The 25,036-nt window shown below is 43.2% G+C and overlaps 1 protein-coding gene across 2 annotated transcripts; it reads left to right on the top strand.

The window, feature by feature from the left end:
- The first annotated feature begins 3,453 nt into the window (after window positions 1-3,453).
- LOC124025634 (Wilms tumor protein homolog) lies at window positions 3,454-24,923 on the top strand. 2 transcript variants are annotated; one of them, XM_046338979.1, is made up of 9 exons: window positions 3,454-4,290; window positions 12,414-12,536; window positions 13,268-13,367; window positions 20,147-20,224; window positions 20,892-21,000; window positions 21,472-21,619; window positions 21,723-21,812; window positions 22,042-22,125; window positions 23,848-24,923. In XM_046338979.1, the coding sequence occupies exons 1-9, from the start codon at window positions 3,861-3,863 to the stop codon at window positions 23,967-23,969; spliced, it is 1,284 nt and encodes a 427-aa protein (XP_046194935.1). In that variant the 5' UTR covers window positions 3,454-3,860; the 3' UTR covers window positions 23,970-24,923. The 2 variants fall into 2 exon arrangements, with proteins under 2 accessions (XP_046194935.1, XP_046194934.1); XM_046338978.1 differs by having other exon boundaries at window positions 22,042-22,134.
- Window positions 24,924-25,036: the final 113 nt, after the last annotated feature.

Below are 25,036 nucleotides of genomic sequence, written 5' to 3'. Positions count from 1 at the left end.
TTCCTCTTTGTCCCAGTCCATCCAAACCTGGGTCATCACCTCTCTAGTCAAAGATAAACATCCCTTCGCAAATCAACCAATATAGTAATAAACGGCAGCACCAGCAAAGATGCTGTCGTAAGCGTCAATATATTTTTAATAAGGTCCCATCCAATTCAAACTATCCACTTCAGCCAGTAAATAATTCGTTTCAGTTTAATTTAGTTCAAGAAGTGAATATGAACAATTGTTTTTCATTGCAGACTAGGCCTACATATTTCTTAAAATTGTATTTAAGGGGATTGTGCATTTTACTCATTACACAGTAAGTAAGTAGGCATATATAACAATATAGATTCGTAATAATTGTATGATTTAATAAGTAATTAAAAGAATGAACGGGAAATATTTTTTGCCCTATCCTAATTTTAACCTGGAACAATTTGTAATTGGTTTAAACAGTCTGATAATAGACTATATTTAGGCGTTATTTAGACGCTATATTTTGTAATAGTTTGATACATTCCATTATCATCGAAAAATGTATCTATCGACACAAACAAGTATTATTTGTAGATGTTTTGATGTTGACTGTGAGCGGATCTTCTGTATTTTGTGTTTATTAGCAGCGAATACGTCTCGAGGAATGTGGATGAAACATGCGCGCACTAAGGAGCAGCTGGGCCCTCGCTTCAAGCTCTCCCAAAGCTGTCAGCAAGTTTTACACGAAGCTTTGGCAACAAAAGGCGTGTGCTGTGCTCCAACGGAACACTGCTAATAAATCTTTATATTAAAAAGAATGACAAAGTTGTGCAAAATAATTGGCAATATCGTAGAGCAAACAGTAGGCTTTGATTGAAAATGCTGTATTTTGGTTATTTGTACCCAACAAAACATAATTTTAACTGCTTAACATATTTGAATAGCCTGATAAAAAAGTTCATTGTAATTGTAAAATGTCCAATAAGCTCATATGTAGCGGACCTAAGGAGACGTTTCTGTGTGTGAAACATGTCAGAATAAAAGGACATTTAGGGAATGCATGTTTAGAACATCCATGTTTAGAACATCCATGTTGAGAACATCCATGTTTACAATGATCCATGTATAGAACTATCCATGTTGAGAACATCCATGTTTAGAACGATCCATGTTTACAATGATCCATGTATAGATCTATCCATGTTGAGAACATCCATGTTTACAATGATCCATGTTGAGAACATCCATGTTTAGAACATCCATGTTTAGAAATATCCATGTTGAGAACATCCATGTTTAGAACATCCATGAGAATTATCCATGTTTATCCATGTTTACAATGATCCATGTATAGAACTATCCATGTTGAGAACATCCATTTTTAGAATGATCCATGTTTAGAACATCCATGTTTACAATAGATCCATGTTGAGAACATATGTTTTTCAACCATGTTTATCCATGTATAGAACTAGAAACATCCATGTTTAGAATGATCCATGTTTAGAACATCCATGTTTAGAATGATCCATGTATAGAACTATCCATGTTGAGAACATCCATGTATAGAACTATCCATGTTGAGAACATCCATGTTTAGAATGATCCATGTTTAGAACATCCATGTTTAGAATTATCCATGTTTGGAACATCCATGTTTAGAATTATCCATGTTTAGAACATCCATGTTTAGAATTATCCATGTTTGGAACATCCATGTTTAGAATATGTTTAGAACATCCATGTTTATCCATGTTTGGAACATCCATGTTTAGATCCATGAACATCCAGAATGATCCATGTTTGAACATCCATGATCCATGTTCCATGTTTAGAATTATCCATGTTTGGAACATCCATGTTTAGAATTATCCATGTTTGTTTATCCATGTTTAGAATGATCCATGTTTAGAATTATCCATGTTTGGAACATCCATGTTTAGAATTATCCATGTTTGGAACATCCATGTTTAGAATTATCCATGTTTGGAACATCCATGTTTAGAATTATCCATGTTTGGAACATCCATGTTTAGAATTATCCATGTTTAGAATTATCCATGTTTGGAACATCCATGTTTAGAATTATCCATGTTTAGAATGATCCATGTTTAGAATTATCCATGTTTGGAACATCCATGTTTAGAATTATCCATGTTTGGAACATCCATGTTTAGAATTATCCATGTTTGGAACATCCATGTTTAAATTATCCATGTTTGGAACATCCATGTTTAGAATTATCCATGTTTAGAATCCATTATCCATGTTTGGAACATCCATGTTTAGAATTATCCATCCCATGTTTAGAATTATCCATGTTTGGAACATCCATGTTTAGAATGATCCATGTTTAGAATGATCCATGTATAGAATGATCCATGTTTAGAATGATCCATGTATAGAACTATCCATGTTTAGAACATCCATGTTTAGAATGATCCATGTTTAGAATGATCCATGTATAGAACTATCCATGTTGAGAACATCCATGTTTAGAATGATCCATGTCTAGAACATCCATGTTTAGAATTATCCATGAAACATCCATGTTTAGAACTATCCATGTTGATCCATGTTTAGAATAATCCATGTTTAGAACTATCCATGTTAGAACTATCCATGTTTAGAACATCCATGTTTAGAACATCCATGTTTAAAACTATCCATGTTTAGAACATCCATGTTTAGAATGATCCATATATAGAACATCCATGTTTAGAACGATCCATGTTTAGAACATCCATGTTTAGAATTATCCATGTTTAGAAGTTTATATCAAAAGTGATGAAAAATGCAAACACGCACACACACAGCTTAGTGAGTGTATGTGTCTCATAGACTTAGATAGATATCACATCATTGTATCTGTTCCATTATGATGGGCAGGGCCATTGAGGCCACTTCCATTTTGAAGTAGTCTGTTTTATTCTACGACTACTTCTATGAGTCGGTAAACAAACTGAAAAGGTGCGTACTGCCACCAGGAGATTGTTGTTTACATTTAGCAGATGCTCTTACCCAGAGTGACTTACAGGAGCAATTAGGGTTAAGTGTCTTGCTCAAGGGCACATCGACAGATTTTTCACCTAGTCGGCTCAGGGATTTGAACCAGTGACCTTCTGGTTACTGGCTCAATGCTCTTAACTGCTAGGCTACCTGCCACCCCTATCTGGTCAAAGATTTGCCCCCTGCAGTTATGGAATGTTTGCTCACAAATAAAATGAATTGGCTGATCCCTCCTGGCGACCTTCCTTAACCCATAGGAAGTCCCCAACCAGTTGACAACTTCAAAATGGTGAAAGTCCTCCATAGTGCTGCCCATGTTAAAATGAGCTTTTGGGCAATAGAGTCCTCTATCTATCTCTATGGTATGCCTGTAGTGAATGAAGTGAAGGAGTCATCCTTTCTGCCTTTCGGTCCTTGCTCCTCCCCTGGCCTGTGAGTAAGGCAGTAGAGCCTTCAGCAGTGTAAGGAAAACCAGACATCACACTCAGAGACCAGGCACTGTTACTACTACACACACTTCCACACAGCACAGCATCCACACGGCTGTGATACTACACTCTCTGGCCTGTCCACTGAACTGACAACCTGAACACTCTACGACTCCATTGGACGATCGCTGAAATGGACTGAAACAGAGAGGATCCAAGTGGAAAAAGATGGTTCGTTGGTGGACTTTTTGACTTTGCGTTCAGTTCCGGGTTAAATCGCATCGAAGAGAAGTTGCCTTGACTATTTTTTTCAATCTTTTTCTTCACTGTTCCTAAGGCGGCTCTTACACCCATATAGAGTTAGATTTTTCGACTATCCTCCTCTCTGCGCCTCAGGAGTCTGTTCAAGTCTCTGCCTCTCAGGAGGTTGTGTTTTTCAGGGTCCATCTTCTGCCACCCTCCATGATGCTGACAGAGCCGTATGGGATGATGGGGTCCATGGGTTCCGAGGTGCGAGACCTGAGCTCTCTCTTACCCCCGGTGCCCTCCGTACCCTCCCTACCAGTGAGCAGCGGGGGCTGTGGCCTGCCCGTTGGGGGTGCCCCTCAGTGGGCACCTTACCTGGACCTCCACCCTGGCTCTCCCTACAGTTCCCTGCCCTCCCACCACTCCCTCATCAAGCAGGAGCCTGGCTGGGGCTCCACCGACCCTCTGGAGGACCCTCACTGTGGCCTGGGGGCCTTCACGTTGCACTTCTCTGGCCAGTTCACTGGGACAAGCCCCTGTCGGGTTGGGGCCTTCGGTGAGCCAGCTCCAAGCCAGTCCAGGGTGTTTCCTAATGGAGCCTACCTCCCAGGCTGTGTGGACAGCCCGCCGACCCACAGGAACCAGGGTAAGGTTGCTCTCTGCTCCCCTCTCTCCTCCTCTATAGCCACCTCATTGACCATCTCTGGGCTCACTCTATCCTCTGCAGCATCTCTTGAATTCAGCTCAAGCTAAGCTGTCTACTCCTCACCACTCAAGGCCAAAGTTATTTTACATCTGCATTGCTTGCTGTTTGGGGTTTTAGGCTGGGTTTCTGTATAAGCACTTTATGACAATTGCTGATGTAAAAAGGGCGTTATAAATACATTTGATTGATTGATTGTGAGGTCATCAGCGTTGCACCTACACTGTCTGATGTCAGTGACGGTGTGTGTTTGTGAATTTCTCATGTGGCCATGCCGCACTTCCTGGGTCATTGTGTGTATGTGTTGGACTGTGTCTACTTGCATTGGGTGTAATTGTCCAGAGTTGATGTTTGGGCCTTGTCCACAGTGTTGTGTCTGAACAGGATGTTTTGTACTAGACAGGGTCGTTCTGCCCTGTACAGGGAAGAGAGCTGTCAGTTTTCCCATCGCTGGCCCGACTCACAGAGTTAATGCAACAATATGGCCTAGAGGTCTCCCTCAGCCTGTGTTCAACATGTTCACTTTCACACAGAGTTAATGCAACAATATGGCCTAGAGGTCTCCCTCAGCCTGTGTTCAACATGTTCACTTTCACACAGAGTTAATGCAACAATATGGCCTAGAGGTCTCCCTCAGCCTGTGTTCAACATGTTCACTTTCACAGAGTTAGAGTTAATGCAACAATATGGCCTAGAGGTCTCCCTCAGCCTGTGTTCAACATGTTCACTTTCACACAGAGTTAATGCAACAATATGGCCTAGAGGTCTCCCTCAGCCTGTGTTCAACATGTTCACTTTCACACAGAGTTAATGCAACAATATGGCCTAGAGGTCTCCCTCAGCCTGTGTTCAACATGTTCACTTTCACACAGAGTTAATGCAACAATATGGCCTAGAGGTCTCCCTCAGCCTGTGTTCAACATGTTCACTTTCACACAGAGTTAATGCAACAATATGGCCTAGAGGTCTCCCTCAGCCTGTGTTCAACATGTTCACTTTCAGACAGAGTTAATGCAACAATATGGCCTAGAGGTCTCCCTCAGCCTGTGTTCAACATGTTCACTTTCACACAGAGTTAATGCAACAATTAATGCAACAATATGGCCTAGAGGTCTCCCTCAGCCTGTGTTCAACATGTTCACTTTCACACAGAGTTAATGCAACAATATGGCCTAGAGGTCTCCCTCAGCCTGTGTTCAACATGTTCACTTTCACACAGAGTTAATGCAACAATATGTCCTAATATGTCCTTTATTCTCAAAGAACATAGTGCTTCAAAATAATGAAACATAATAATACTAAAAGCAGTGTTTAAAAAAAATACCGGATTTAAATACAGCTATAAATGTATTGTTGATTGTAATATCCAAGTTAAAGGGGCAATTAGCGGTTGAAACAATAACAACGTGTTTTCCCCATCCCTGTTTTGGTTAAAAGCTGAGGGATTGGGCTGGAGAAATGTAACCTCTCTCAAAAACATAGACAGAGCTATGGATACAAGAACTGGCCAGCCATGATATACAAATGATAGTTTTAACCATGATTTGAGGCTATATACTGTAGTGTTTATTTACAAACATTGTAGCAAAACAAGATTATATGATGGGTTCTGATGGGGTAGGACAGTTGAACTAAGATCATGAAGCATTTATAAATTATATTATTGAAGAATCAATGTGTACATCATTTATAAATCCCAAAATGGATGTAGCAACTGCAGATTTCCCCTTTATCCCCCACCAGTATTTTGTAAAACTTACAAATGAATATTGTTTTGATGCTGTAGTTCTGGACAGTATTTTGTAAAACTTACAAATGAATATTGTTTTGATGCTGTAGTTCTGGACAGTATTTTGTAAAACTTATAAATGAATATTGTTTTGATGCTGTAGTTCTGGACAGTATTTTGTAAAACTTATAAATGAATATTGTTTTGATGCTGTAGTTCTGGACAGTATTTTGTAAAAACTGTCTTCTTTTTTATTCAGCTAATTTCAAACCATCAGCTATTTAAGTTAATTTGATCATTTCTCATCATTCTGCATTTACGTTTTTTGTTTGTAAAAAAATAATAATATCTTTTTTTAAATGAAATAAACAGGAACATTGTTACATCATAGTAATGCCTGACATAATGAACGGAATCTATTTCTACCTAGCTATCACAAAATAATGTTGTCAACGACGGACACATATTCTACCTCATAGATGTGGTGGTTGGTACAACATTATTATAGCTATGATAATAAGCATGATAAACTTGTTGTTCACAAAATCTATTTATAATACAAAATGTTGTTTAATTAAGCAATTAGGCTGAGTTGGTGTGGTATATGGCCAATATACCATGGTACAGGAGTGCTAGGACACAGCCCTTTGCCGTGGGACATTGGCCATATATCACAAACCCCCAAGATGCCTAATTGCTATTTTAAACTGGTTACCAACATAATTATAACAATAAAATTCTTGTTTTGTGATATACGGTCTGGCATACCACAGCTTTCAGCCAATCAGCATTTCAGGGCTCGAACCACCAACTTCATAATACCATTTTATGTTCACTTTTCCCTAATTAATTGTTCAACTCAAATTCAAATTCATAATGGGCCGAATCCATAGCTGAGATGAGGGAGTAAATACAGTATTGACGTGCATATGAAAGACAGACCTACCATGCACACTAATCTCAAATTAGGATTCAGTCCATTACGGGAGGAATTCATATGATGTCATATTTTCCCAGTTTAGCTACATTATCAGTGTTTCCCCTCACTCAAAACAATGTAATTATATTTTGCCAGTTTAGCTACATTATCAGTGTTTCCCCTCACTCAAAACAATGTAATTATATTTTGCCAGTTTAGCTACATTATCAGTGTTTCCCCTCACTCAAAACAATGTAATTATATTTTGTCAGTTTAGCTACATTATCAGTGTTTCCCCTCACTCAAAACAATGTAATTATATTTTGTCAGTTTAGCTACATTATCAGTGTTTCCCCTCAGTCAAAACAATGTAATTATATTTTCCCAGTTTAGCTACATTATCAGTGTTTCCCCTCACTCAAAACAATGTAATTATATTTTGTCAGTTTAGCTACATTATCAGTGTTTCCCCTCACTCAAAACAATGTAATTATATTTTGCCAGTTTAGCTACATTATCAGTGTTTCCCCTCAGTCAAAACAATGTAATTATATTTTGCCAGTTTAGCTACATTATCAGTGTTTCCCCTCACTCAAAACAATGTAATTATATTTTGCCAGTTTAGCTACATTATCAGTGTTTCCCCTCACTCAAAACAATGTAATTATATTTTGCCAGTTTAGCTACATTATCAGTGTTTCCCCTCAGTCAAAACAATGTAATTATATTTTCCCAGTTTAGCTACATTATCAGTGTTTCCCCTCAGTCAAAACAATGTAATTATATTTTGCCAGTTTAGCTACATTATCAGTGTTTCCCCTCAGTCAAAACAATGTAATTATATTTTGCCAGTTTAGCTACATTATCAGTGTTTCCCCTCAGTCAAAACAATGTAATTATATTTTGCCAGTTTAGCTACATTATCAGTGTTTCCCCTCACTCAAAACAATGTAATAATATTTTGCCAGTTTAGCTACATTATCAGTGTTTCCCCTCACTCAAAACAATGTAATTATATTTTCCCAGTTTAGCTACATTATCAGTGTTTCCCCTCATTCAAAACAATGTAATCATATTTTCCCAGTTTAGCTACATTATCAGTGTTTCCCCTCAGTCAAAACAATGTAATTATATTTTCCCAGTTTAGCTACATTATCAGTGTTTCCCCTCAGTCAAAACAATGTAATCATATTTGTTTTACAAACTAAAATACTAATGCAGTATGATGACAAATGATCAAATAAAAACCTTCCTATCATAATGTTTCCTGATTTAAATGAACCTGTTAGGAAGACAACATTTTCCTGTATAATATTCCTAGTTGTACAGTTTCTTACTGTGTCTAGTTACAGTCATGTTACTGTTTATTCGGTCCCCCCCTTAAACAAAGTAGACCTTATAAAGGCTTTATATACTATGCATAAAGGCTTCATAAGCACTACATAAATCATTTATAAGTGTATGTCATACTCTATAGAAGGTGTATAAAGGGTGACAAAACCATTGTAGGTTGAATTGCCAAATGTGACAAAACGCACTATGTATGTTCATACACCATTTACAGAGCATGAGATAAGCTTAAAGATGATTAGTGAAGCATTTATGTAGTGTTTATGAAGCCTTTATGTAGTGTTTATGAAGCCTTTATGTAGTGTTTATGAAGCCTTTATGTAGTGTTTATGAAGCCTTTATGTAGTGTTTATGAAGCCTTTATGTAGTGTTTATGAAGCCTTTATGTATGCTCTATGAAGCCTTCAAAGTAGTTTAAAGAAAGATGTTGACTAGTAAAGCGTTTCCATACAGGTCCATTACCTTGGACCGTGTTTATGAAAATTGATAACACATGCGCACAGCATAATGCACGCATGCACACACGCTCATCCATGCAACCTTCAAAAGCACAAAAACACGGTGTGAAGATGTTGACAGTACGCACGACAGTACACACCATACACACACACACACACACACACACACACACAACACACACACACACACACGTCACACACACACACACATGCACACACACACACACACACACGCACACACACACACACACACACGCACACACACACACACACACACGCGTTCATCCATGCATGCACACACACACACACACACACACACACACACACACACACACACACACACACACACACACACACACACACACACACACACACACACACACACACACACACACACACACACACACACACACACACACACGTGAAAACACACGCCTGATTCTTAGGATTTCTGGAATGTTGTAACATTTGATGTTATGTGTTCTATGTGTGATAATGTTTGAGTGTTTTCATGTAGTTTCCTCAAAAATACCTCACATTCAAACACACTTTTTACAGACTAACCCTTAGCCTTACTTTATTATTGTCATGCCCTGACCATAGAGAGCTTTGTTATTCTCTATTTCGGTTAGGTCGGGGTGTTCCTATCTAGGTTGTTTATTTCTATGTTGGCCTGGTAGGGTTCCCAATCAGAGGCAGTTGTTTATCGTTGTCTCTGATTGGGGATCATATTTAGACAGCCATTTCCCCACGGTGTTTTGTGGGATCTTGTTTTTGTGTTGTTGCCTGTCAGCACTCCAGAACGTCACGTTTCGGTTATTCTTTGTTGTGTTGTTGTACGGTTCACTTATCATAAAAGATGTGGAACCCATATCACACTGCGCTTTGGTCTGAGTATGCTTACGACTATCGTGACAATTATCCAGACCTTGAGAGCACTTTTCCTTCCAACGGAGAAACCTATCCTGAGCCCATATTGCAATGATCCACTCCGAAACAGGCTTTTCTAAATCAAAATGATATATTGGGTCAAGATGTTTACTCCAAGATTTACACAAAGACTAAAAGAATATCTAGGGTCTATATTGCTCTCCAATTTCCAAATCCCATATTGTTCATTATTTTCATTTAAAAACAAGCGCTGACTTACGGGTTTCTTTTATTTATTAGTCCCAATAGTATTTGGGGTCTTGTTCCCCCAAGATCTGACCCCAGAAGATAAGTCAGGGGAATGTTTAACTGATATTTATCTGAATTTATATTTAATTTCTCTGTTTCCTGTGTGTTATTATTGAGACTTTATCAAATTTGACAACAGCAATAAACATGATAATTTGTCAACAACGATAGAGTCTATTTTCAGTATTGCTTCATACTTCCATTAGTCATATAGGGTTTAGCCTGTGTGATTGGTAATGTGAGGCTCATATTTAGGTGTTTGGTAGCCTGTGTGATTGGTAATGTGAGGCTCATATAGGGTTTAGCCTGTGTGATTGGTGATTGGTAATGTGAGGCTCATATAGGGTTTAGCCTGTGTGATCGGTAATGTGAGGCTCATAGGGTTTAGCCTGTGTGATTGGTAATGTGAGGCTCATAGGGTTTAGCCTGTGTGATTGGTAATGTGAGGCTCATATAGGGTTTAGCCTGTGTGATTGGTAATGTGAGGCTCATATAGGGTTTAGCCTGTGTGATTGGTAATGTGAGGCTCATAGGGTTTAGCCTGTGTGATTGGTAATGTGAGGCTCATATAGGGTTTAGCCTGTGTGATTGGTAATGTGAGGCTCATAGGGTTTAGCCTGTGTGATTGGTAATGTGAGGCTCATAGGGTTTAGCCTGTGTGATTGGTAATGTGAGGCTCATAGGGTTTAGCCTGTGTGATTGGTAATGTGAGGCTCATAGGGTTTAGCCTGTGTGATTGGTAATGTGAGGCTCATAGGGTTTAGCCTGTGTGATTGGTAATGTGAGGCTCATAGGGTTTAGCCTGTGTGATTGGTAATGTGAGGCCTGTGTGATTGGTAATGTGAGGCTCATATAGGGTTTAGCCTGTGTGATTGGTAATGTGAGGCTCATATAGGGTTTAGCCTGTGTGATTGGTAATGTGAGGCTCATAGGGTTTAGCCTGCTGATTGGTAATGTGAGGCTCATAGGGTTTAGCCTGTGTGATTGGTAATGTGAATATAGGGTTTAGCCTGTGTGATTGGTAATGCTCATATAGGGTTTAGCCTGTGTGATCATATAGGGTTTAGGTAATGTGAGGCTCATATAGGGTTTAGCCTGTGTGATTGGTAATGTGAGGCTCATATAGGGTTTAGCCTGTGTGATTGGTAATGTGAGGCTCATATAGGGTTTAGCCTGTGTGATTGGTAATGTGAGGCTCATAGGGTTTAGCCTGTGTGATTGGTAATGTGAGGCTCATAGGGTTTAGCCTGTGTGATTGGTAATGTGAGGCTCATAGGGTTTAGCCTGTGTGATTGGTAATGTGAGGCTCATAGGGTTTAGCCTGTGTGATTGGTAATGTGAGGCTCATAGGGTTTAGCCTGTGTGATTGGTAATGTGAGGCTCATAGGGTTTAGCCTGTGTGATTGGTAATGTGAGGCTCATAGGGTTTAGCCTGTGTGATTGGTAATGTGAGGCTCATAGGGTTTAGCCTGTGTGATTGGTAATGTGAGGCTCATATAGGGTTTAGCCTGTGTGATTGGTAATGTGAGGCTCATATAGGGTTTAGCCTGTGTGATTGGTAATGTGAGGCTCATAGGGTTTAGCCTGTGTGATTGGTAATGTGAGGCTCATATAGGGTTTAGCCTGTGTGATTGGTAATGTGAGGCTCATAGGGTTTAGCCTGTGTGATTGGTAATGTGAGGCTCATAGGGTTTAGCCTGTGTGATTGGTAATGTGAGGCTCAGACCCACTGAGCACTGAGAGATTGTTGATTCTGTGGAAAGTAGTTTTTGATGAAGTGGTCTGAGGGTCAGTGTGGGACTTTAAGGGCTCCAGTGATTTAGAGACGTGTAGGTGAGTCAGTCTCCTCAGGAACTGTCCAACACTCCCCTTGACTCCTGTCCTGCTAATGTCATGTGTGGGTGAGTGTGTGCGTGTGTGTATGTGAGTGCATGCGCAAGTGTGTATGCGTGATTATGTGCATGTTTGTGTGTGTGTGTGTGTGTGTGTGTGTGTGTGTGTGTGTGTGTGTGTGTGTGTGTGTGTGTGTGTGTGTGTGTGTGTGTGTGTGTGTGTGTGTGTGTGTGTGTGTGTGTGTGTGTGTGTGTGTGTGTGTGTGTGTGTGTGTGTGTGTGTGTGTGTGTGTGTGTGTGTGTGTGTGTTGTGCGTTTGTGTGTATGAGCAAGTGCAGACACACACACCACTTGGTCCTTAGATTTACTGACCTTCATAGTCTCTGGATGCCAACTTTCCTCTCCAGCTTTACTGAAACCGTGAATGAAAACCTTCCAGGGAGACGGGGTTCAGTGGTGTCATTAACTTACTACAGTGATGTTGCTATGAGGATTCAGACATCCGTCCGGCTCCCGGAGACTCACAGTTTCCTCCAAAATGTTGCCATGATGGTGAAACTGAGAAAGTATTGTCTTTATAATGTGTCTTTTCTCTGTAGGTTATGGGACAGTAGGTCTGGACGGGGCTCCCAGCTATGGTCACACTCCGTCTCACCACTCCCCTCAGTTCTCCTGTCATTCCTTCAAACACGAGGACATCCTGTCCCCTCCAACTACCATGGGTAACATTCACTGTCCTTAACACTTCCTGTCCACCTGTGTGTATGATAGTGTGTGTGTGTTTTAGTGTGTGTGTGTGTGTGTGTGCAGCATGTGAAAGTTAACCTCACAAACAATGAAGACTCTGAGGTCTCAGCAAGGTTAGTAAGGAAGTCACCCAGAGGTTACAGGGCTATAAATGACTATCATCCATTCTCTCTCCCTGTCTCCCCTCAACCTCTCTGTTTTTAACACCACCTCTCACTATGCTCTTATTCAAAGCTGGGTATGTTTTCTTTTCATTTTGGTCAAATGAATATACTGGCTCTGGAGATGATAAGGAAACAGCTTTATGAGAGACTTGGTGGAATGTTGACCGCCACCAGGGGACCAATCCACAACTGAGCCAGAGAAGAGCTATGCAGGTCCTTTAAAAGGAGATGGATTGGTTTACCACCTCTGGGAGGACTGCTGTTTTGATCATTGTTTAGAGGAAACGTCTTGTTATTGGTGTTTGTGTGGGAGTGCGTCCGTCCGTCTGTGTGTGTGTGTGTGTGTGTGTGTGTGTTTGGGGATGACAGATCTTTTCTCTGTGACTCCTGGGGATATAGCAGCAGAGATAGTCAGCTGGTAAACAGACCAATCTGGTGTTATATTGAGCATGTGGTTTCATCGTGCTGTAACTACTGTCCAACAGGTCTTTATGCTAATTCATTGGTTTGTTTGTCTGGTTCATTTACTGTATGCTATGCAGGTGACCAGCAGTACCCTGCCCCTCCCCCCATGTTTGGTTGCCACCCCCCCTCAGAGAACTGTCCAACCAGCCAGGCTCTACTGCTGAGGAACTATAACAGGTACCTTTCTGTTGACAAGCCTTCTCATCACCTTGGATCCCCTTAGCTTGAGATCCATACGCCTGACTCTCATACCATTACACTGTACATGTTTGTGCTACCGTTGCTAGGATACCAGGGTTCATTTTGACTACGTAGTTATTTAGGATCTGACTCCAGTGATGATCACAGATAGATACTCATTGTACTGTATTTATATTTCAACCAGGAAGTCCTATAGAGATAATAATATATATATATATTTTCAATTGCCTTTGATGAGCTCATCAAATGTCAGTCTGTCTTTGAGAGGGAGGAGGACCTTATGACCAATGGAAGGAAGTGAGATCACCAGGGTAGGAAGGAAGTTAGATCAGCAGGGTATGAAGGAGGTGTACGTCTGAGACTGTACACAGAGCTAAATCAAATCAAATCAAATGTTATTTGTCACATGCGCCGAATACAACAGGTGTAGTAGACCTTACAGTGAAATGCTGGCTAACAAGCCCTTAACCAACAATGCAGTTTTAAGAAAGTACCTAAAAAAATAGATAAGAAAAACAAATGATTAAAGAGCAGCAGTAAATAACAATAGCGGGGCTTTATACAGGGGGTACCGGTACAGAGTCAATGTGGAGGCTATATACAGGGGGTACCGGTACAGAGTCAATGTGGAGGCTATATACAGGGGGTACCGGTACAGAGTCAATGTGGAGCCTATAAACAGGGGGTACCGGTACAGAGTCAATGTGGAGACTATATACAGGGGGTACCGGTACAGAGTCAATGTGGAGACTATATACAGGGGGTACCGGTACAGAGTCAATGTGGAGGCTATATACAGGGGTACCGGTACAGAGTCAATGTGGAGGCTATATACAGGGGGTACCGGTACAGAGTCAATGTGGAGGCTATATACAGGGGGTACCGGTACAGAGTCAATGTGGAGGCTATATACAGGGGGTACCGGTACAGAGTCAATGTGGAGGCTATATACAGGGGTACCGGTACAGAGTCAATGTGGAGGCTATATACAGGGGTACCGGTACAGAGTCAATGTGGAGGCTATATACAGGGGGTACCGGTACAGAGTCAATGTGGAGGCTATATACAGGGGTACCGGTACAGAGTCAATGTGGAGGCTATATACAGGGGGTACCGGTACAGAGTCAATGTGGAGGCTATATACAGGGGGTACCGGTACAGAGTCAATGTGGAGGCTATATACAGGGGTACCGGTACAGAGTCAATGTGGAGGCTATATACAGGGGTTATCGGTACAGAGTCAATGTGGAGGCTATAAACAGGGGGTACCAGTACAGAGTCAATGTGGAGGCTATATACAGGGGGTACCGTTACAGAGTCATTGTGGAGGCTATATACAGGGGTACCGGTACAGAGTCAATGTGGAGGCTATATACAGGGGTACCGGTACAGAGTCAATGTGGAGGCTATATACAGGGGGTACCGGTACAGAGTCAATGTGGAGGCTATATACAGGGGGTACCGGTACAGAGTCAATGTGGAGGCTATATACAGGGGGTCAATGTGGAGGCTATATACAGGGGTCAGAGTCAATGGAGGCTATATACAGGGGGTACCGGTACAGAGTCAATGTGGAGGCTATATACAGGGGGTACCGGTACAGAGTCAATGTGGAGGCTATATACAGGGGGTACCGGTACAGAGTCAATGTGGAGGCTACAGGGGTACAGGGGTGGAGGCTATAAGCAGGGGTACCAGGTACAGAGTCAATGTGGAGGCTATATACAGGGGGTACCGGTACAGAGTCAATGTGGAGGCTATATACAGGGTGTTACGGTACAGAGTCAATGTGGAGGCTATATACAGGAGGTACTGGTACAGAGTCAATGTGGAGGCTATATACAGGGTGTTACGGTACAGAGTCAATGTGGAGGCTATATACAGGAGGTACTGGTACAGAGTCAATGTGGAGGCTATATACAGTGGGTACTGGTACAGAGTCAATGTGGAGGCTATATACAGGGGGTACCGGTACAGAGTCAATGTGGAGGCTATATACAGGGGGTACCGGTACAGAGTCAATGTGGAGGCTATATACAGGGGGTACTGGTACAGAGTCAATGTGGAGGCTATATACAGGGGGTACCGGTACAGAGTCAATATGGAGGCTATAAACAGGGGGTACCAGTACAGAGTCAATGTGGAGGCTATATACAGGGGGTACCGGTACAGAGTCAATGTGGAGGCTATATACAGGGGGTACCGGTACAGAGTCAATGTGGAGGCTATATACAGGGGGTACCGGTACAGAGTCAATGTGGAGGCTATATACAGGGGGTACCGGTACAGAGTCAATGTGGAGGCTATATACAGGGGGTACTGGTACAGAGTCAATGTGGAGGCTATATACAGGGGGTACCGGTACAGAGTCAATGTGGAGGCTATAAACAGGGGGTACCAGTACAGAGTCAATGTGGAGGCTATATACAGGGGGTACTGGTACAGAGTCAATGTGGAGGCTATATACAGGGGGTACCAGTACAGAGTCAATGTGGAGGCTATATACAGGGGGTACCGGTACAGAGTCAATGTGGAGGCTATAAGCAGGGGGTACCAGTACAGAGTCAATGTGGAGGCTATATACAGGGGGTACCGGTACAGAGTCAATGTGGAGGCTATAAACAGGGGGTACCAGTACAGAGTCAATGTGGAGGCTATATACAGGGGGTACGGGTACAGAGTCAATGTGGAGGCTATATACAGGGGGTACCGGTACAGAGTCAATGTGGAGGCTATATACAGGGGGTACTGGTACAGAGTCAATGTGGAGGCTATATACAGGGGGTACCGGTACAGAGTCATAGAAGGAATGTGAGAGGAAGGAAATGGAGAGGAAAAACAACAGGTAAAATGTGGGAGTGTAGGAAAGGAGAGGAGAGGAGAGGAGAGGAGAGGAGAGGAGAGGAGAGGAGAGGAGAATGGGAGAGGAGAGGGAGAGAGTCAGAGGAGAGGAGAGGAGAGGAGTCAGAGGAGAGGGAGGAGAGAGGTGAAGTGGTGGGTGGAAGGGGAGGGAGGGAGAGGGTGGGAGGAAGAGGGCTAGAGGGAGAGGAGGAGAGGGAGAGGAGGGAGTCAGGGAGAGGAGGAGGAGAGAGTGAAGTGGTGGGTGGAAGGGGAGGAGGGAGAGGAGAGGGAGAGGAGGAGAGGGAGAGGAGGGGAGAGGTGAAGTGGTGGGTGGATGGGGTGGATTTCTGTTTTTTGGATGGGGTGGAGAGAGAGAGGAGAGGGAGAGGAGGAGAAGGAGACGAGAGGAAGAGGAGAGGGAGGAGAGTGAGAGGGAGAGGTAAAGTGGTGGGTGGAAGGGGAGGATTTCTGTTTTTCTGTAACATGGGGGGATTTCTTTAACCCAAAACAGCTCAGCAGGCAAACTGAGCCAGGATTCTTCAAATGCTGACCTCAGTTTGTTTTTGGAGAGGGGGAACAGAAGGAACTCAAACTACAGGAACAGGTTCTGATAAGAGAGGAAGAGAAGAGTCCCTTCTCCCTTTATAGCCAGGACTTTCGTCTCCTATCCCAGAGCTAGGAACCATCAGATCAACCCCCCCACACTAACACACCCACACACTTATCATCAGCCTGCTTCCCAACAGTGCTGCCTCATACAGTACAACTGACCCTGGTATGTCACACAGGTCATTTATGTTTTCTGTACACCAGTGGAGGCTGGTGAGGGGAGGACGACTCATAGCAATGGCTGGAATGGAATGAAACACATGGAAACATTCATTCCATTCCATCCACTCCATTATGTCCATTACTATTAGCCTTCCTCCCCTCACTAGCCTCCACTGATGTACAGGATATTGTACACTGTCCTCCACCTCCACCTCCTCCACCTCTTCCACCTCCAACTCCACCTCTTCTTCCACTTCCTCCACCTCCTCCGCCGTCTCCTCCTCCTCCTCCACCTCCACCCCCTCCTCTTCCTCTTCCTCCTCCCTCACCTCCACCTCCACCTCCACCTCCACCTCCACCTCCTCCTCCTCCACCTCCACCTCCTCCTCCTCCCACCTCCTCCACCTCCTCCCCTCCTCCTCCTCCTCCTCCCATCTCCTCCTCCTCCTCCTCCTCCCTCCACCTCCTCCTCCTCCTCCACCTCCTCCTCCTCCTCCTCCTCCACCTCCTCCAGTAATGATACTGTGAGGACAGAGTGATGTCATGCACTGGTTCACCATGTACTAGGCACGGTCAAACTCACCCTCAATGCCTGTGGGTGTGTATCACGTCTCTCTCTCTCTCTGTGTGTGTGTGTGTGTGTGTGTGTGTGTGTGTGTGTGTGTGTGTGTGTGTGTGTGTGTGTGTGTGTGTGTGTGTGTGTGTGTGTGTGTGTGTGTGTGTGTGTGTGTGTGTGTGTGTGTGTGTGTGTGTGTGTGTGTGTGTGTGTGTGTGTGTGTGTTGTAGCCAGTGTAATCATCTGCCAATGTGACTAATGGCTTCACAGCCCATGGTTTCTAATGAGCTCTTTGAGGACTGGATGTGTTCATGAAGGAAGTATGTGGGGTTTCCCATACTGTCATGTCTTCATTATCCAGAAACAAGGGAGGGAGGGGGGAGCGAGGGAGGGAGAGTGGGAGGGAGGGAGGGGGGAGGGAGGGAGGGAGGGTTTTCCTCAGGGTGTGTGGTTTCTCAGGGAGGGGGGTTTCTGACCGTAAAAGCAAATTGTCCAGCCATTACGCACCCCCTCTGTCTCTTCTCTGTTCAACTGATTTCAGTGAGTCAAATCATATCAGTATAGCTTGTGTTGATGTCTCGTGGACAGACTAAGTAAACCACATTATGCAAGATTTTAGTTCAGCGTTAACCGAGATCAAGCTTTTGTTAGCTTCAATGGTGTATACAGTAAATAATGTGGAGCTGTAATCTTTCTGTCTGTGTGTGTTTTCCTCAGTGATAACCTGTAATCTTTCTGTGTGTGTTTTCCTCAGTGATAACCTGTAATCTTTCTGTCTGTGTGTTGTCCTCAGTGATAACCTGTAATCTTTCTGTCTGTGTGTGTTTTCCTCAGTGATAACCTGTAATCTTTCTGTGTGTGTGTTTTCCTCAGCGATAACCTGTAATCTTTCTGTCTGTGTGTTTTCCTCAGCGACAACCTGTAATCTTTCTGTCTGTGTGTGTTTTTCTCAGTGATAACCAGTGATCTTTCTGTGTGTGTGTGTGTTTTCCTCAGTGATAACCTGTAATCTTTCTGTCTGTGTGTGTTTTCCTCAGTGATAACCTGTAATCTTTCTGTGTGTGTGTTTTTCTCAGCGATAACCTGCAACCTTTCTATCTGTGTGTTTTCCTCAGTGATCACCTGTAATCTTTCTGTCTGTGTGTGTTTTCCTCAGTGATAACCTGTAATCTTTCTGTGTGTGTGTGTTTTCCTTAGTCATAACCTGTAATCTTTCTGTTTGTGTGGGTTTTCCTCAGTGATCACCTGTAATCTTTCTGTCTGTGTGTGTTTTCCTCAGTGATCATTTGTAATCTTTCTGTGTGTGTTTTTTTTCTCAGTGATAACCTGCAATCTTTCTGTCTGTGTGTTTTCCTCAGTGATAACCTGTAATCTTTCTGTCTGTGTGTGTGTGTTTTCCTCAGTGATATCCTGTAATCTTTCTGTCTGTGTGTGTTTTCCTCAGTGATAACCTGTAATCTTTCTATCTGTGTGTGGTTTCCTCAGTGGTAACCTGTAATCTTTCTGTGTGTGTGTGTGTGTTTTTCTCAGTGATAACCTGCAACCTTTCTATCTGTGTGTTTTCCTCAGTGATAACCTGTAATCTTTCTATCTGTGTGTGGTTTCCTCAGTGATAACCTGTAATCTTTCTGTGTGTTGTCCTCAGTGATAACCTGTAATCTTTCTGTCTGTGTGTTTTCCTCAGCAATAACCTGTAATCTTTCTGTCTGTGTGTTTTCCTCAGCGACAACCTGTAATCAACCTGTCTGTCTGTGTGTGTTTTTCTCAGTGATAACCAGTGATCTTTCTGTGTGTGTGTGTGTGTTTTCCTCAGTGATAACCTGTAATCTTTCTGTCTGTGTGTGTTTTCCTCAGTGATAACCTGTAATCTTTCTGTGTGTGTGTTTTTCTCAGCGATAACCTGCAACCTTTCTATCTGTGGGTTTTCCTCAGTGATCACCTGTAATCTTTCTGTCTGTGTGTGTTTTCCTCAGTGATCATTTGTAATCTTTCTGTGTGTGTTTTTTTCTCAGTGATAACCTGCAATCTTTCTGTCTGTGTGTTTTCCTCAGTGATAACCTGTAATCTTTCTGTCTGTGTGTGTGTGTGTTTTCCTCAGTGATATCCTGTAATCTTTCTGTCTGTGTGTGTTTTCCTCAGTGATAACCTGTAATCCTTCTATCTGTGTGTGGTTTCCTCAGTGGTAACCTGTAATCTTTCTGTGTGTGTGTGTTTTTCTCAGTGATAACCTGCAACCTTTCTATCTGTGTGTTTTCCTCAGTAATAACCTGTAATCTTTCTGTGTATGTGTGTTTTCCTTAGTCATAACCTGTAATCTTTCTGTCTGTGTGGGTTTTCCTCAGTGATCACCTGTAATTTTTCTGTCTGTGTGTGTTTTCCTCAGTGACAATTTGTAATCTTTCTGTGTGTGTTTTTTTCTTCTCAGTGATAACCTGCAATCTTTCTGTCTGTGTGTTTTCCTCAGTGATAACCTGTGATCTTTCGGTCTGTGTGTGTTTTCCTCAGTGATAAACTGTGATCTTTCGGTCTGTGTGTGTTTTCCTCAGTGATAACCTGTGATCTTTCTGTCTGTGTGTGTTTTCCTCAGTGATAACTTGTACCAGATGGCCTCTCAGCTGGAGTGTGTAGCGTGGAACCCTGCTAACACACTGTCCACCATCAAAAGGTACCAAGCTGGGTTGACTGTGGAGTTCTATCTGTATGGTCCATCAATGTGTGTTGTATGTGTTGCGTGTGTTGTGTGTATATGTGTGTGTTGTGTGTGTGTTTAGCTTCTTGTAGTATATTTATTTAGCGGAGCCTTGACCATAGTCAGGGAGGTAATGGAGGAGGAGGAAGAGAAGGATGGGAGGAGGGAGGTAAGATTTGGTCTGCTGCCCAGGGGGATAGAAAGACGGGGATGAGAGTACAATGAAATGGATACACAGCTGCTGCCTCTGTCCCTCTCTTTCTCTCTCTCCCTGTCTCCCTCTCTTTCTCTCTCTCTCCCTGTCTCTCCCTCTCTTTCTCTCTCTCTCTCCCTGTCTCTCCCTCTTTCTCAATCTCTTCTCTCTCACCTCTCTCTTCCCCATTTTTACACCCCCTCACCAAGACCAACACAGGAGTAGGAACTGATATGTCCCTGAACAGAGGACAGGCTGAAGGTGTGAGGATAGCAGATAGAAGCATCCCTCTCTGACCCTTGTCCACCATCCTCCCTCTCACTCCAACAGGATTAACTGGAAGAAGTGTGACATCACTGACTGTTAGAGTAGCATGTTGTTAGATGTTCAGTCTTGTTGTCATGGTACTGCACTGTGCTCACCTCAGCCTCACCTCTGCTGCCCTTACAGTCATGGGACAGGATATGAGAGTGACCCCGCTCCCCCCCCTCCTCCGGTGGTCCTCAGCTGTAGTGCCCAGTACCACATCCACACACACGGCCTCTACAGAGGACTACAGGTCAGGGTCCGATACGCATAAACACTCATAAACGCGCACACACACACTCACCTACTCTCTCACCTACTCTCTCTCTCTTCCTCCCTCTCTCTCTCTCTTTCTCTCCCTCCATCTCTCTATCTCCCTCTCCCTCTTTCTCTCTCTCTTTCTCTACCTCTCTCTCTCTCTCTCTCTCTCTCTCTCTCTCTCTCTCTCTCTCTCTCTCTCTCTCTCTCTCTCTCTCTCTCTCTCTCTCTCTCTCTCTCTCTCTCTCTCTCTCTCTCTCTCTCTCTCTCTCTCTTTCTCTCTCTCTATCTCTCGCTCTCTCTTTCTCTACCTATCTCTCTCTCTCTTTACCTCTCTCTCTCTCTCTCTTTACTTCTCTCTCTCTCTCTTTACCTCTCTCTCTCTCTTTATTTCTCTCTCTCTCTCTTTACCTCTCTCTCTCTCTTTATTTCTCTCTCTCTCACACTCTCTCTCTTTCTCTCTCAGGATGTGCGGCGGGTGCCTGGTATCACACCGTCTGTGGTGAGGTCATCAGAGACCAATGAGAAGCGTCCGTTTTTGTGTGCCTACCCCGGCTGCAATAAGAGATACTTCAAACTTTCCCACCTGCAGATGCATGGCAGGAAACACACGGGTCAGTACACCCCATATAGACAACAGTCATTTGCTTTACAGTGGCATGGTGGTTGTGATAATGAGGATGATGATGGTGGTGATGATGATGATTATGGTTGCAGGAGAAAAGCCATATCAGTGTGACTTCACAGACTGTGGACGGAGATTCTCCAGATCAGATCAACTGAAGAGACACCAACGCAGACACACAGGTCAGAACTCTCTGTCTCTCAGCTTCTCTCAGCTTCTCTCTCCCTCTCTTTCTCTCTCTCTCTCTCTCTCTCCCCTCTCTCGCTCTCTCTCTCGCTCTCTCTCTCTCTCTCTTGCTCTCTCTCTCTCTCTTGCTCTCTCCAACTCTTTTCTCTTTACCTAGAGTTTAAAAATAATCTTTATAAACTCTTAACCCCACCTGTCTTCCCCTCTCCACCTCTCTCTGTGTAGGAGTGAAACCATTCCAGTGTGAGACGTGTCAGAGAAAGTTTTCACGGTCAGACCATCTTAAGACACACACTCGGACACATACAGGTAAAACAAGTGCGTATACCTTTATTTTCTACCTATTCCTCTGCTTTTCTACTGTGTTAATTATCCTGGTCACTACACTGCTTCTATGATGTGGACCCCAGGAAGAATAGCTGCTGTGGTAGCTCCATCTAATGTGGATCCTAATGAAATACAACTAATTAAATAGCCAGTAGGCCTAATGATTACCTTAGTAACCATGCTAATGAGTGTATACATTTATTATTAATTGTAGATTTAAATAACAGATTAGATTTTTTTGTTATGGCTCAGCTCACCACTAAATCATCGCCACCACTGACAATCCTCTCTTCTCCCTTCTTGTTTCCCCCTCTCTTCTTCTCCTCTCCTCTCGTCTCGTTTTCTCCCATATTCTCCTCCTCTCTTCCTCCTCTCTTCTCCTCTCCTCTCGTCTCATTTTCTCCCATATTCTCCTCCTCTCTTCCTCCTCTCCTCTCCTCTCTTCTCCTCTCCTCTCGTCTCGTTTTCTCCCATATTCTCCTCCTCTCTTCCTCCTCTCCTCTCCTCTCTTCTCCTCTCCTCTCGTCTCGTTTTCTCCCATATTCTCCTCCTCTCTTCCTCCTCTCCTCTCCTCTCTTCTCCTCTCCTCTCGTCTCGTTTTCTCCCATATTCTCCTCCTCTCTTCCTCCTCTCCTCTCCTCTCTTCTCCTCTCCTCTCGTCTCGTTTTCTCCCATATTCTCCTCCTCTCTTCCTCCTCTCTTCTCCTCTCCTCTCGTCTCGTTTTCTCCCATATTCTCCTCCTCTCTTCCTCCTCTCCTCCCCTCTCCTCTCGTTTTCTCCCATATTCTCCTCCTCTCTTCCTCCTCTCCTCTCCTCTCTTCTCCTCTCCTCTCATCTCGTTTTCTCCCATATTCTCCTCCCCTCTTCCTCCTCTCTTCTCCTCTCCTCTCGTCTCGTTTTCTCCCATATTCTCCTCCTCTCTTCCTCCTCTCCTCTCCTCTCTTCTCCTCTCCTCTCATCTCGTTTTCTCCCATATTCTCCTCCTCTCTTCCTCCTCTCCTCTCCTCTCTTCTCCTCTCCTCTCGTCTCGTTTTCTCCCATATTCTCCTCCTCTCTTCCTCCTCTCTTCTCCTCTCGTCTCGTTTTCTCCCATATTCTCCTCCTCTCTTCCTCCTCTCCTCTCCTCTCTTCTCCTCTCCTCTCGTCTCGTTTTCTCCCATATTCTCCTCCTCTCTTCCTCCTCTCTTCCTCCTCTCTTCTCCTCTCCTCTCTTCTCGTTTTCTCCCATATTCTCCTCCTCTCTTCCTCCTCTCCTCTCTTCTCCTCTCCTCTTGTCTCGTTTTCTCCCATATTCTCCTCCTCTCTTCCTCATCTCTTCTCCTCTCCTCTCTTCTCTTTCCTCTCCCTTCATTCTCCTCCTTCTCTTCCTCCCCCTCTCTTTTCCTCTCCTCTCTTCTCCTCCATCCTCTCGTCTTGTTTTCTCCCATATTCTCCTCCTCTCTTCCTCCTCTCTTCTCTTCTTCTCCTCTCTCTTCTCCTCCTCTCTTCATCCTCTCCTCTCTTCTCTTCTCTTCCCCTCTCTTTTCCTCTCCCCTATTCTACTCCTCTCTCCATCCTCTCCTCTTCTCCGCTCTTCTCCCCCTCCTTTCTTCTCCTTCACCCCTCTCTTCTCTCTTCTCTCCTCTGTTCTCCTTCTCTCCTCTCCTCTCTTATCCTCCTCCTCCTCTCCTCTCTTATCCTCTCCTCTCTTCTCCTCCTCTCAGGTGAGAAGCCCTTTACATGCCGCTGGTCCAGCTGTCAGAAGAAGTTTGCCAGGTCTGATGAGTTAGTTCGCCACCACAGCATGCACCAGAGGAACCTGATCAAATTACAGTCTGCCATCTGACCAGTACTAAACCTGGTTTGGACTGGACAGGACTGGATTGGACCGTACCAAACTCATAGCCATCTGAGCAACAATGATGACTGGACCTATGCCCACCGATGCCATAAGTGGAAAGTACAACTCAAATATGGCCTCTATTGCTCCAACTAAAGAACATAGTTTCACCATGCACCCCTTTGAATGGAAGACGAACAGATCAACGCCACCTCAGATTTATGTCACATCAGCCAATGAATATCAACGGTTACTGTAGCTTCAACCCCTGATAACCCAGCACTACGATTCCCTGGTTTTATTGTTAGAAATCAAATAGTTGATATTTTTCTTATGTACCCAACCAGCTTCATCCTGAGTCATGATTAAGAATCTGCTGTCTGGGTGAGAAGAACATCAATTGTTATTATTTTGTTGTTGTATTATAATTGCACTGGCTTTATGTTCATTTTTCTGCCATAAATGTTTTACTACAGATGTAGGATCTTAATTTGAGACGGTTTGCTACAGCAAGAAAATAATACGGCAGCAACAGGAAATGGGAATTATTATGTGGATTATAATTAATAGATATTTAAGTAGGGGTTGATATATTTTTTGTTAGGGAAAATCAAGTCTGAAATTTCAAATTGGAAATTATAAACTTCAGAAGCCTTTTAAAACCTCAAACAAGTTTGACATTTTCTGCATATCAAATTAAGATCCTAGACCTGTATGTACAGGAGATGGACCATGTAAACTGGAGTTAGGAAACAGACAATGTCACTATGTCCAACGAGACAACGAGTAAAACAGAAAATGATACTGTGATTGCTGGAGGAAATGTGTAGATGTGTTTTATGTGCCTACAGTGTAAAATGTCACTTCCTTTGTGTATATATGACTCATTGCTATCCTTTTTAAACAGTCGTTTTGTATTTTTGTACTGTTCAAATGTACTAAATGTTGATCTTTTGGTCAGTGTTGTTGTGTCGTTTTTTTGGTATGTGGTGTTGTCTCATATTTCATATCAAGACATCTTACCCTTAGGAGGAGCCAACGGGGTTCAGACTGAGATAACACAACCCCTCCGT

The sequence above is a fragment of the Oncorhynchus gorbuscha genome, unplaced genomic scaffold, assembly GCF_021184085.1.
Source record: "Oncorhynchus gorbuscha isolate QuinsamMale2020 ecotype Even-year unplaced genomic scaffold, OgorEven_v1.0 Un_scaffold_2317, whole genome shotgun sequence".
In the NCBI taxonomy this organism is placed as follows: Eukaryota; Metazoa; Chordata; class Actinopteri; order Salmoniformes; family Salmonidae; genus Oncorhynchus; species Oncorhynchus gorbuscha.
Note: the sequence above shows the minus strand (reverse complement) of the source record. Positions and strands in the feature narration are given on the sequence as shown.